Consider the following 13,679-nt stretch of genomic DNA (forward strand, 5'->3'; position numbering starts at 1 on the left):
TAGCTCCGTGATAAGTATAGTTTCAGCCCACGACCGCCAATCCTGCTTCGATCTCCGGGTAGCGTCTACTCCCCCTCTCTCTTTGTGCCCCCCTCTGCTTGGGCAGATGGTGCCAGGGCTCAGGCGAACGGGAGCTTCGAGGGCCAAGATCCAAAAATGGAAGAGAAAACATGTAAAAGTATATGAGTAAAACAACTGCTTGAGGCAGATGCTTTTAAAATACAGGAACTACCCACTGACCCATCTGTTGTGAGGAAATTCCAATGAGGTTGCATCACAAAAGGCTCTAGACCTTTGCCTTGAACCATCCCCAAAGATCAACACCATAGATCATTCAAAACACCCTCAAGGCATCAGTCAACCTGACAGGAAACAAAGTCTGTTCGATCGATTTTCATATCCTGATTTATTTTTATTTTTTATTGTTCATTGTGGCTAGACATGACACACAAAACTGTCGTTGACATCTAGCAAACCTGGTACATAGAACAACCTTTAGACTGTGGAGACCATAAGCAAGGCAGCAGACAATGCTGTAGCATCCCATGACACATCTGTGACACAAAGCATATGTTAAGGTTCTGGTGAATTTATGCAAAAGCTGAATATAGACATAAACAAAACACAAGCCTCCAAGAGCAAGGTAATAATAAATCAAGGTCTATTTCACTTCAGTCATTATTAAGGCCAGTTTGGATGTGGTAATTTAAGCATCTACTTCGCTAACAGCATGTCAAATAAAAACTGAAATTCATCAGTTGTCCTTTTTTCAGCCAGCTATTTTTTTCCTACTCATTTCAAAATTACAAACATATTTTTTTGTTGTAGTAATGTAAATAATATTATCATACAAAAAACCTTCCACTATGACAACTGGATGTACTTTCTGTTGTGTTTGTACTGTGGTGTCTCTCTCCTGTGTAGTACAGCAACCTACTCTTACAGTATGTGAAGTTCCTTGGTGCTGTCGCCGCCCTGGAGGCGGGCACTGGGAGTGTTCAGTCAGTCAGATGCAGATGGACCCTGTCCTCCAGAGATCTTCCGGCGGATGCTAGCCTGGACAGCTGGCTGGGATAAAAGCTCCTTTATGTCCTGTAGTTTCTGAGACGGACACTGGTTCTGTGTGTGAAGGGGCTTCCCAACCAGGTCTGCTGCATCAACCAGCCTCTTCTACAGGGGACAAACAAAACACACAAACAAACTAACAGACACCCAATGTGATCCTCATCGCCAGTAGGTCAACCTTTTTGGCTGTGTATATTCATTCGATTTTAAAAAGCAGATTTTTACCACGGGTAGGTCATGGGACCCACTCTACATTTACCCTTCACGTCTTAACCACATACAGCACAGATGAGACAGGATCACGTAAACATAGTTCACAGCATATTTTCTAACTGCATAGTCCAGCTCAATCCCCTTGGCCTCAAGATTTTGAGTTGCAGTTCATTTTGTAGTGATGTTTTGTTTTAGCTTTAGTAGAAAGATTGTCTTTGCACTGACCGCACCTTGCGGAGGGCCGAGGTTTAGCCCAACCTAGCCTCTGGTCCCAGATCAGTCTGTAGTGTGTGTCGTGACACGTCAGCTCCACTCTGAATGTTGGGGCGACCTTTGGCAGCCAATAAATCAGAACAGCAATTTCCTTCAAAAGGGAAACTCTTAATAGGAGGAAAGAATGAAGGTCCAAACTAGTCAGACAGTTGGGCAGACAGACACGACAGAGGCTTGTTTGGAGGGAGACTGCTGAGAGTAGTGGGTGACAGAGTTAAAGATACACAAAATGCTGCATAGGGATTCCACGATCAATTCAGTGTCCTGCCCCAAAAAGCCCACCTTCCTTGTCTAGTAAAACCCCTCAACTGCCCATTGGCTCCTGGGCTGGCTGACTGCCTGAGTTCCTGCCTGGGCTGGTTCGTGTCCAGTGCCGCCTGGGGGAATTGTCTGTGGTCACTTGCTGCTGGCGCTGGTGTCGGTAGTGTTGACAGTGTTACTGTTGAGGTTGTCTGAGGGCCGCGCCAGGTCAGATGATGCGGCCCCGTTGTGCTGAGTCTCATCCATGTACTGCTGCACGGCCCGCAGCACGGCGTCCTCCACCAGCCTCTTACTCAGGCTCACCAGCTCCTCATCGTCAGGCTCCGGACCCCTCTTCACACCTACACAACCAACGACACCACAACAGCTAGCGTCACTACTACACCCGGTCACTACTCACACCATGCAGCCTAGCAGCTCTGAGCTACATGACCTTTACCCTATTCCAGCTCAGTGTCAAGTTCTGTCAACACAACACGAGCCCCTTGGTTAAAGGCTCTTCAAGCCTCAAAGCTCAGTGATGGTAAGCTCATACAGTGTCAATTAAGTACATTCCCAGAGGAGTACAATTCACATTTTGAGCACTTAAGTGATTAAGGTAAGCTATGAATTTACTGTGGCTATAGTTTTAGGAGAAATATGTTGTGCCTGCAGTACAGTTCTCTTGTTAGCTACTGTATCAGTGACAGTCTGCCAGTATTAAAGTATGTTCGAGTTGGAGGGTGCATTAGAGTGACAGGGGGATTTGGCATTAACAGTGAGAACACTGAGGAGCCGAGGCTAAAAACAAGACAAACACTGGTGTCATCCTTTCACGCTCTCGTTCCAGTATGGTTTAGAGTCAAACAGTCTGCTAGTTACACAAGGACATGTCAAAAGGAGGAAGTCCGGGAGAGTACAGTGCTTTAAATGAAATGGTGCTTTGGGACTCAGAGAGCCCACTGAGAGACAGAGACACACGTACTTGTCCGAGCAGCCCGGGGCCCGCTCTGAAAAAGATCTGCAAGACAAACAATAGCCGTTTAGCAACAGAACAGTACTTCAACACAAATGAGACTCCATTTTCCCACAATCAGGGGCGGTTGTGCGGCGATTAGCCTATTCTTTATTTTGAATGGCCATACACATTTTTGATTGACTGAGAGCATACCTTGATTGCAGTGCTGAATGATAGGTTTGGTGAATTTCAACACTCAGTGATTTAGGAATCTCACACATTTTGATTTCTGTGGTGTTTTATGGTCTCGTACTCAGAGGACCACTGCGTTGCAGAATGAAGTAGTCAGATTAAGAAAGGTTCATCAGTGTTAAGTGTATTTCTCTCAGGGATGAGTCTCTCTCCAAAGACATTTAATGAATACTTACAGCAGAGGGGAGAAATAAATAGCTTTCTTCACACGGCAAAGTAATGACCTTTATTCTACCTTACAGTATGCAGATTAGAATGAAGCGTGTGCTGCGATACGAGTGACACATGGAGAAGTTGGTTATCAGAAGTGTGAAGCAAAACATGTCAACTCAATCAAGGCAGGAGTGCACTTTGTACCGTGGAAGTCCACAGAACACACTGTGAGAGAGTGTGCAGTACATAGAAGGGCGTGCATACATGCACGGAACTAGATACTAGTAATTCTATTTCTATGTCTGCATTTGCCACGTGAAGAGGGGGGGAAACTCAGAGGAGACAAGACCCCTTATGGGTTGACAGACGCCAAACCTGAACATCGTAGACTAGAGAGGCTCTCTATCTCGCTCTCTCCCACGCGAACAGTGAGCAGCGTGAAGGTAAACTCTAGTCCATTAGTTAGTGCTGTGGCTCAGAGAGAACTTTATGAGAGCACTAAACGCTACATCCACACCTGTAATAATGCAGGAGAGATCAGGCTGACAGATTAAGAGCTAGCCAGCAGGGTGCACCTGAGAGACAAGGCGAAGTGGTTCACCTTTTTGTATTGGACTGAGAAAAGGGAAGCCAAAACCCAGACTAGCATACGTAGTAGTCAAGGCGATAGCATTAGAATGATTTTGAGAGTATTAAACTATGCAAGTATCGAACAGCAGTCTCTCTCTCCGCCTCTACTCCACTCCTGTGCCCAGACATTTCATCAGACGTGTTATCAAATGGGGCGACAGGTAGCTTGGTTCTAATCCCCGAGCCGACTAGGGGGAAAAAAATCTGACGATGTGCCCTTGAGCAAGGCACTTGACCGTAATTGCTCTTGTACTTCGCTCTGGATAAGAGTGTCTGCTAAGTGACTAAAATGTAAATGTGTGTGGTTTTCCTCCACCCCTGGAAGGGGGAGTGGTGCGGTGGAGTCTGCTTGGAGGTATTTCCTGAGGAAACGGCAGCTCCATTAGGGAGATCCTGAGAGAGCTCCTCCTAAACCACCAGGTCATCTGAGGGAAATGAGGCGAGGAAGGATCTTTTTAGCTCTGCTCGCTCTCTGCTGTACACACACACACACACACACACACACACAGGGACTCAACCGCTGCACTGCACCTCATCAACCAGCACACTAGATTGAATCTATCTCATGGATAATGGATAAGCCACATTCCAAAACAAAAATGAGTATTCACAACACAGCAACTAGGATATTCTCCAACAAGATAAAGTGATGCATCAAATGAGCTCGTACAGTAGGTGTTTGTGAAAGTCATTGCATGCTGAGCCTAGCGCTTCTGGACCTTCTGCAGTCATATATCACAGGGCGCTTGTCTCTCCGTCACTATAGGGACCTAGTGCTGGTGGCCTGACAAGGTTGCCATTGGGTCCCAGCTCCAATCTGTCCTTGGACGGGGTTAGAATAGGCCGTGTGTATGTGTTTTTTCACGACTGTGCACTGCGTGTGTGTGTGTGTGTCTGTGTGCATGCACATGTGGCTGCATAAAAGCAGACCGACAGGAGTGCAGACAGGCAGCAACAACACAGCGTGCTCTGCCAGTCATGTATCTTACTCATCAGACACACAAGCAGGAATGTGCTACACACCTCAGGCTGACATGATGCCATAGCAAGAGAACAATCAAGTGGTCTCTTCCAATATGGATACAGATCACAATGAAGCCTCTGCTTGAATCAGCAAACCTAACTAGCAGTGTATGTGTCTGAGTGTGTTCTGAGGCCCTCACCCGTCTTTTCTGACTACACTGGGAATACCAGGCAGACAGATCGGCTTTAGCTGGTTACAACTACCCGCCCCGCCCCCCCCTCCCCTCCCCCCTCCACTCCACCATGCTGCCTTTTAAAATTCCAAAGCTATTATTTAGCGCTGTTGGGGTTGTCAGATGCTCAGGGCTCACAGTTTGTGCCCGTGGAAGAACAGACGGTCTCCCTTTTCCGTGGAAAACACAGACACCCTTTCACAGTATTCACACGGCCAGCCAGCGGCCAAACAAGGACACGCTCCTCGCACCCAGCTGGGCTCACGAGGCGTGGTGACAACACAATCACATCACTCAACGAGCATCTGACCTCTCATGACAAACCTCTTCACCCTTCTCTTTCTTCCCCTCCCTCCCTTCCTCCCCACCCCTCTAGTTTCCCTCTCACTCCTACTCGCTCTCTCTCTTTCCCTCCACCAAGCTAGAATTAAAAGTAGGGCAAACATGCTCTCAGAAAAGGCAGCTCACTGATTGCAGTGTTTCAACAGAGAAAGTCCCCCATCGAGTTGGAGACAGAGAAACAATGCAGAGAGAAAATCCTGCCAAATTAAACAAGACTAGCTTTGCCAGACTGGCAAGAGCTTTGGACGGATTTATAATAGAGAAATGAAAAATAAATTGTTTGGCAGCATGGGAGCTTCCAGTGCTGAGTGTGCTGCATTGCCAATTGTTGGAGAGGCTGTTGGCACATAGCAGCTCCAGAAAAAGACACAGGCACTTTGACAGACAGCCCCAAGTTCAGATATCAGTACACCGGTGACAGAGATAGGAGCACGCACGTTTATGGCATGTGCACGTCGTTTATAGTGGACTATAAACTCTTCCGCAATGCCAAGATAAGACCTAAGGTGCAAATACAAATACACACACAAAAGTACATACTTACACACACACACACACACACACACACACACACACACATAATAATGGACACCCGGATACAAACACACATTCTCACAGAGACATACAGTAAAATGATAAGCCCCTTTCTTTCTCCCATAGATCTGAGTCCCAGCCACAAGCAAACCAGAAGACAGAAAGACCACCCACACCCAAGGACTTACGGATCTTCTCCTCTGCTCGGGAGAAGGGAAAGCAACACAACTGCCCCATAGCCGCACTGCTCCTCTGCCCCCTGTCTCTCTCTGTCTTTATCCTCTCTCTATCACGCTCTGCTCTACCCCGCTGCAAACAGATGAGTAGTAAAATCCAACACGGCTTCCACACTGCCTGAGATGGAGTGAGTGAATGAGGGAGTCAACTGAGAGGCTGAAGGCTGCGTTCACTCTGTGACAAAGAGGGGAGGGGTGTGTGAGTGTGTGGAAAGGGAGGGGGTTACTCAAGCTCCACCCTCTTCCCTTTCGCTGCCTTGGATAACTGCTTTGGAATGGCCGGCAGCTGACTGCCACAGTTGTGTGTTCTGCTGTGTGTGTGTGTGTGTGTGTGTGTACATATGTGCGTGGTCTCCGAAAGATGTGCCAGTTTTGATTATAGCTACAACTGTCCCAGCTCCCCGGTTAGGCAACTTAGGATGACCAGTGGGAGACAGAGATTTTCATTTTAATACCACGCTCAAGACAGCCGGCATTGAAACAGGAAGTAATGGTGGAAGTGGTTGCATCATCAGCGATGCGCTATCACACAGTTGGGAAGTCCAGGTTGGAGGATTGTCCTTGTAGGAAGACTCCATTGGTGAGTTGTGTTGAAGTGGTGCAAAGTTCTTCTGACCGGTTGTCTCTCTGCATCTCCTTGTTCAACTAAAGCACCGACTGTGTTGGGGGGTTTGAGATCCTCACCAAGTACAGCCTGTGATTGGGGTGACCAGGTCACATGACTCTAGCCAGGGAAGAGTGTTCTGGAAGGACCCATGGCAACCCCCTAGCTACGGAGTAGCCAGATCCAGAGATGTCCGAAAGTTTGCGTCGAACTCCCAGGACCAGAGAGAGGGTTTTCAACAAGACCGAGGTTACTCACCTCGCCAGCTACTCGGCATTCCACACAAAGACGAGCGATCATTAGGAACCAACTGAGAGGCTAATAATTCAACGCTGTGTAGGCACTATGACTGTCACTCACAGCTGGCAAATTCTGTTTCCATTTAATGAGTTAACCTACAGGTCAAAAAGATACAATAAAAATCAATCAGATCTGAGATGAAAATGTCGACCCGCAACTGAATGCAGTAGGTGAAAATCCAATCCTCCTTTTTTACAATTCAATATTTGAACAATGGTAATTGCCTTTAGAGAGCAGCTTTCTACTGAGAATAGAAAAAAGACATTAGGCAGAGAGCCAGGGCATACAGAGCCTATAGAAAGTCTACACCCCCCTTGGGTTTCTTCACATTTTATTGTGTTACAATGTGACATTAAAAAGGATTTGTCATTTTTTGTCAACGAACCACACAAAGTAATATGTTATGTCAAATTGGAAGAAAAGTTATTTATTAAAAAAAATATTTTAATTAAAAATAACACTTTAGTTAAGTATTCACCTCCCTGAGTTAATATATGTTAGAAACATCTTTGGCAGCGATTACAATTGTGAGTCTTTTTGGGTAGAGCGTTGCACACCTGTATTGGGCATTATTCCCATTATTCTTTTCAAAATTCTCCAAGCTCTGTAAAAGGTGTGGGGATCATAGCTAGACAGCAATTTTTAAGTCTTGCCATAGATTTTCAAGCAGATTTCAGTCACAACTGTAACTTGGCCACTCAGGAACTCTCGCTAAGAAACTCCAGTGTAGATTTGGCTTTGTGTCATATGTCATTGTCCTGCTGAAAATGTGAATTCCTCTTCCAGAATCCGGTGTAAAGCAGACTGAAGCATGTTTTCCGCTAGGATTTTGCCTGTGCTTAGCTCCATCCCCTTTCTTTTCATTCTGAAAAACTCCCCAGTCACCATGCCTGAAAATAAGGAGGCAGTTATTTCAGTGATGTGTTGTGTTTGGATTTGTACCAAACATAAGGCTTTGCATTTAGGCCAAAAAGTGTCTTCCTTTGCCATGTTTTTTCCCTTCTGTATTACTTTAGTGCCTTGTTGCATACGCATGCATGTTATGGAATATTTTGTATATTTGTATTCTTCTTTTCACAATTCGGTCATTATTGTAGAGTCACTACAATGTTGATCCATCCTCAGTTATCTCCCATCACAGCCATTGAACTCTATAGCCGTTTTAAAATCACCAATGGCCTCACGGTGACATCCCTAAGCAGTTTCCTTCCTGTCCTGCAGCTCAGTTCCGAAGGACGACTGCATCTTTGATGTGTCTGGGTGGTTTAATACATCATCCACAGCATAATTATTAACTTGACCATGCTTGAAGATACTCAATGTCTGATTTGTTATTGTTACCCATCTACCAAACACATACCTTCTTTTTTTTTACGAGCCTTTCAAAAAGCTCCCAGCTCTTTGAAGTTTAATCTATTCTTGAAATTCAATATTTGACTGAGGGACCTTACAGATGTAATATGTATGGGGGACAGAGGAAGGGGTAGTCCTTCAAAATTCATGTCGACCCCTATTATTTCACACCGAGTGAGTCCATAAAACTTGTGATTTGTTAAACCAAGTTTTACTTCTGAACTAATTTAGGCTTGCCTAAACAAATGGGGCGAATACTTACTATATTTGAGACATTAGATGTTTATTAATTTGTAAACATTTGTAGAATTTTCTTTTCACATTCACATTATGGAATATTTTGTGTAGATCAAAAAATGTAATAAATGAAATCGATTTCAATCCCATTTTGTAACGCAACAAAATGTGAAAACAGTTCAAGGGGGTGTAGACTTGCTATAGCACCGTATAGGCCTAGCTAGAGTTAATGATATGAATAAACACCATCTCATCTCCGATGACTCCTTCACTATTAGGTAGTGGAAAAAATGTGTAGAGTGAGTCAACGCAGTCTAATATCTGATCTGCCAGAGAAACTCTGACTACTAGTGATGCGCGGGTTGACTTATAGCCCACAGCCCCCACGGTTATATCCGCGGGCCGGGTGGGTTTAGGGTCATGACACATTGAGTGGATGAAGGGTGGGTGGGTGGATTAAATAAAGAGAAAATACACGTATGGATTTAAATAAAAATGTATCATCATTCTTGTGGAATTTATATCTATCTGCCATGAGTGCGTAAGCCTAAGCTTTAGGGCCTAACTGTATGCGCGCCACATAGCCAACATGCCAATCGCCAAATGCTTTTGTGGACAATGCCGGAGTTTAATTCAATAAAGAGAAAAGCTGTGAAAAGGAGAGTTGAAAATAAAGGGAAGATCCAGAAAAGCCACTTCAGATTTGGTGAAGAGGTAAAAGAGGATGAGGGCAGTGCCGGCTTTGTTATGTGCCGGCTTTGTTATGTGCCCCCTCCCCGTCACAAGACGGGCGTCAAGTAGACTGTAGCCTACTGTTCAGATGGGTTAAATGGAAACTCTGACTCTAGGTCTATAAACCTCTCAAGTAGCCTTAATATAACTATTTTAAATAAAATAATGTTATTGGTCACATGCTCCGAATACAACTGGTGTAGACTTCACCGTGAAATGCTTACTTACGAGCCCATTCCCAACAATGCAGAGTTAAAAAGTAAGAACAATATTTGCTAAATAAAAAAGGAAATAGTAACACAAAATAACAATAATGTGCAGGGGTACGAGGTGAGGTTGAGCCGATTAATTAGGGGCGATTTCAGGATTCCATAACATTTGGAAAAAGGTATTTTTGGGCGCCGATTTTTTGTATATTTTTTTTACACCTTTATTTAATCTTTATTTAACTAGGCAAGTCAGTTAAAAACACATTCTTATTTTCAATGACGGCCTAGGAACGGTGGGTTAACTGCCTTGTTCAGGGGCTGAACGACAGATTTTCACCTTGTCAGCTCGGGGGATCCAATCTTGCAACCTTACAGTTAACCAGTCCAATGCAATAACGACCTGCCCCTCTCTCGTTGCACTCCACAAGGAGACTGTTACGCGAATGTAGTAAGACAAGGTAAGTTGCTAGCTAGCATTAAACTTATCTTATAAAAAAACAATCAATCATAATCACTAGTTAACTACACATGGTTGATGATATTACTAGATATTATCTAGCGTGTCCTGCGTTGCATATAATCTGACTGAGCATATAAGCATACAAGTATCTAAGTATCTGACCGAGGTGGTAGGCAGAAGCAGGCACGTAAACATTCATTCAAACAGCACTTTCGGGCGTTTTGCCAGCAGCTCTTCGTTGTGTGTCAAGCATTGCGCTGTTTATGACTTCAAGCCTATCAACTCCCGAGATGAGGCTGGTGTAACTGAAGTGAAATGGCTAGCTAGTTAGCGCGTGTTAATAGCGTTTCAGGAGCGAGGAGAGGGACGGAAGCTATACTGTTACACTGGCAATACTAAAGTGCCTATAAGAACATCTAATAGTCAAAGGTTAATGAAATACAAATGGTATAGAGGGAAATAGTCCTATAATTCCTATAATAACTACAACCTAAAACTTCTTACCTGGGAATATTTAAGACTCATGTTAAAAGGAACCACTAGCTTTCATATGTTCTCAAGTTCTGAGCAAGGAACTGAAACGTTACCTTTCTTACGTAGCACATATTGCACTTTTAATTTCTTCTCCAACACTTTGATTTAGCATTATTTTAACCAAATTGAACATGTTTATTATTTACTTGAGGCTAAATTGATTTTTATTGATGTATTATATTAAGTTAAAATAAGTGTTCATTCAGTATTGTTGTAATTGTCATTATTGCAAATAAGAAAATGTTTTTAAAAAATTGGCCGATTAATCGGTATCGGCGTTGAAAAATCATATCGGTCGACCTCTAGTATGTACATGTAGGTAGGGTTAGAAGTGACTAGGCAATCAGGATATACTGTATACTAAACAGTGTGAAAGAGTGTGTGTGTGTGGCATCAATATGCATGTGTGTGAGCATGTATGTAGGAGTGTGTGTGTGTGTGTGTGTGTGTGTGTGTTGTGTGTGTGTGTGTGTGTGTTTGTGTGTGGGAGTGCCAGTGTAGTATGTGTGAGTTTGCATAGAGTTTTTCTTTCTTTCTTTGAGAGGATCTTGAGAGAATGTGCAATTAGGAACCGTCTGTAAAGGTGCTATGTTTATCAGTATCATAAGAGCTGATTTTATTTCAACCACATAAAATATGCATTCATGCCAAACTGAAATCTTAACATTTTGGGTCGTTTTTACAGCTTTCTATTTTCTTACAACTGGTCAAACTGATGTCATGTATTACATTTTTACAGAAAACATTTCCTGTTTTAAAAAACAAAATGTATTACATTTCTTAATGGTCCCTAAATGTCTTTGCTCCGCGAAAGAAGCAGAGACGACAGAGAAAAATGTAACGATGTCAACTACAGTAGATTGAAGCATTCGTTCTATCGATTTATGACATTCTGGTGAGAATGGGTTTTTATTTTGTCTTCTAATGACAAAAGAGAAGCTGAATGTATCTAATTATAGACAAGTTGACTAACAAATAGCTGACCAAAATGTTGGATATTCTAGGCAGAAACCTATCTAAATTAGGGCCCTTGTAGCAGTCCACTCGTAAGGACAAAGATTCAGCAGGAGGCAGGCAGGTCGAGCTGTAAATGGTGGTTGAATGTATTTACACAGTGATGAATTTACAAATACAATATTCACATCCCTATTCAAATTTAGTCAAGTATTCATCCACTTTTTTATAGCAAGCCTTAATAAGTTGCATGGGTTCATTCTGTGTTCAATAGTGGTTAACATTTTTTAATGATTAACCCATCTCTGTACCCCACACATACGATTATCTGTAAGGTCCCTCAATCGAGTAGTGAATATCAAGCACAGATTCAACCACACAAGACCAGGGAGGTTTTTCCAATGCCTCGCAAATGTTTTTAAATTATACATTTAACTAGGCAGGTCAGTTAAGAACAAATTCTTATTTACAATGATGGCCTACACCGGCAAAACCCGAACGACGCAAGGGCCAATTGTACGCTGCCCTATGGGACTCCCAATCACGGCTGGTTGTGATACTGCCTGGAATAAAACCAGGGTGTCTGTGGTGACGCCTCTAGCACTATGATGCAGTGCCGTAGATCACTGCACCCCTCAGGAACCCCAAAGGCCACTGATTGGTATTTAAAAAGCATACGCTGAATATCCCTTTGAGCACGGTGAAGTCATTCATTAGGCTTTGGAGGGTGTATCAACACACCCAGTCACTAAAGAGCTATTGACATCCTTCCTAACGCAGTTAGAGAGGAAGGAAACCGCTCAGGGATTTCATCACGAGGCCAAGACAGTTACAGAGTTCAACGGTTGTGATAGGAGAAAAATGAGGATGGATCACCCTTGCAGAGTCATGTGAAATATATAGATTAGAGACTAATCTAATTTTGTAAACAATTTCATCAATGATGACCCACTTCATTATTAGTTTGGCTGCTACGCCAAAAAATGTGACGACAACATTAAATGGTCAATAAAGAAGTGAAATATGGAGCCAAACTGCCAGAGAACTGACTACATCTCCATGTTAGAGCAGTAGAGTGGAAAGACAGCCAGGATCATTCAGTTGATGAAGTGAGGCTAGACAGAGCATGTTTATGTTATGACCCAGTTGGCACACACTGCTCTGCTCCCACTGGCCCAGGTCCTCCTCTCACCCACTCTACACTATCACCACCTCTCACCCACCATCCAAGGCACACCAGACAGCAGCGTTTGTGAAATACTATGCCAGGGTGACTACTGTCCTCTCCTCTACTTAACCCTCGAAATACGAGATTCAATTAGCAGCTAACTCTGGGCTGTTGGTATTCAAAGCTGCTGTGGCAGACACATCTCGGTGTGCAGAAAGACTATGAACTAGATGTACCAGGCAACATTCCTGTTGCTCTCCTAACCTTGGCCGTGACAGCGTGACGCCTGCTTAGAGCTCAATGACATAGAACTGCTCTTTGGACGTCGGCACTGTTAGATGTCAGATAGACAGACCAACATAATGCTGGCTGGCTGTCTGTCTGTCGACCTTGTCTAGATGACTGTGCTGATATCAGACACAGCTCTGTTATTGTTTTCGGGTAATAAACACTGATAACATCAGAGCTCTTTTCACCTCCCTGACCAAGGCCCATCTCCCCCAATTGCTCAGTTTGGCTGGGCGGTCAGCTCTTGGAAGAGCCTTGTTGATTCCAAACTTCTTCCATTTAGGAATGATGGAGGCCACTGTGTTCTTGGGGACCTTCAATGCTTTAGACTTTTTTTGGTACCCTTCCCCAGATCTGTGCCTAAACACAATCCTGTCTCGAACCTCTACAGACAATTCTATCAACCTCATAGCTTGGTTTTTGCTCTGACACGCACTGTCAACTGTGGGACCTTACATAGACAGGTGTGTGCCTTTCCGAATCATGTCCAATCAATAGAATTTACCTCAGGTGGACTCAAGTTGTAGAAACATCAAGGATGATCATTGGAAACAGGATGCACCCGAGTGCAAAGGGTCTGAATACTTAAATAAGATTTAAGAGATTTATTTTTAATCAATTTGATACAATTACGAAAAAACGGTTTTCACTTCGTCATTATGGGGTATTGTGTGTTTTTTTAATAAACACATTTTAAAATAAGGCTGTAATGTAACAAAATGTGGAAAAAAGGAAGGGGTCTGTATAC

At 43.6% G+C, this 13,679-nt stretch overlaps 1 protein-coding gene across 5 annotated transcripts in view; it reads right to left on the reverse strand.

Moving 5' to 3' along the window:
* Positions 1 to 387: 387 nt before the first annotated feature.
* The window catches only part of LOC115139466 (A-kinase anchor protein 7-like), a 45,670-nt gene continuing 32,378 nt past the window's right edge, over positions 388 to 13,679 (reverse strand). For 4 of the 5 annotated variants that reach the window (XM_029676901.2, XM_029676898.2, XM_029676899.2 and 1 more), the window contains one exon: positions 388 to 2,153. In XM_029676901.2, coding sequence (XP_029532761.1) covers positions 1,948 to 2,153 — 206 coding nt within the window. In that variant the 3' untranslated portion in view covers positions 388 to 1,947. Of the gene's footprint in view, positions 2,154 to 7,310; positions 7,887 to 13,679 lie in introns of those variants that run through there. The other variant, XM_065026393.1, reaches the window with a different exon arrangement.

Source organism: Oncorhynchus nerka, linkage group LG13, assembly GCF_034236695.1.
Source record: "Oncorhynchus nerka isolate Pitt River linkage group LG13, Oner_Uvic_2.0, whole genome shotgun sequence".
Classification (NCBI taxonomy): Eukaryota; Metazoa; Chordata; class Actinopteri; order Salmoniformes; family Salmonidae; genus Oncorhynchus; species Oncorhynchus nerka.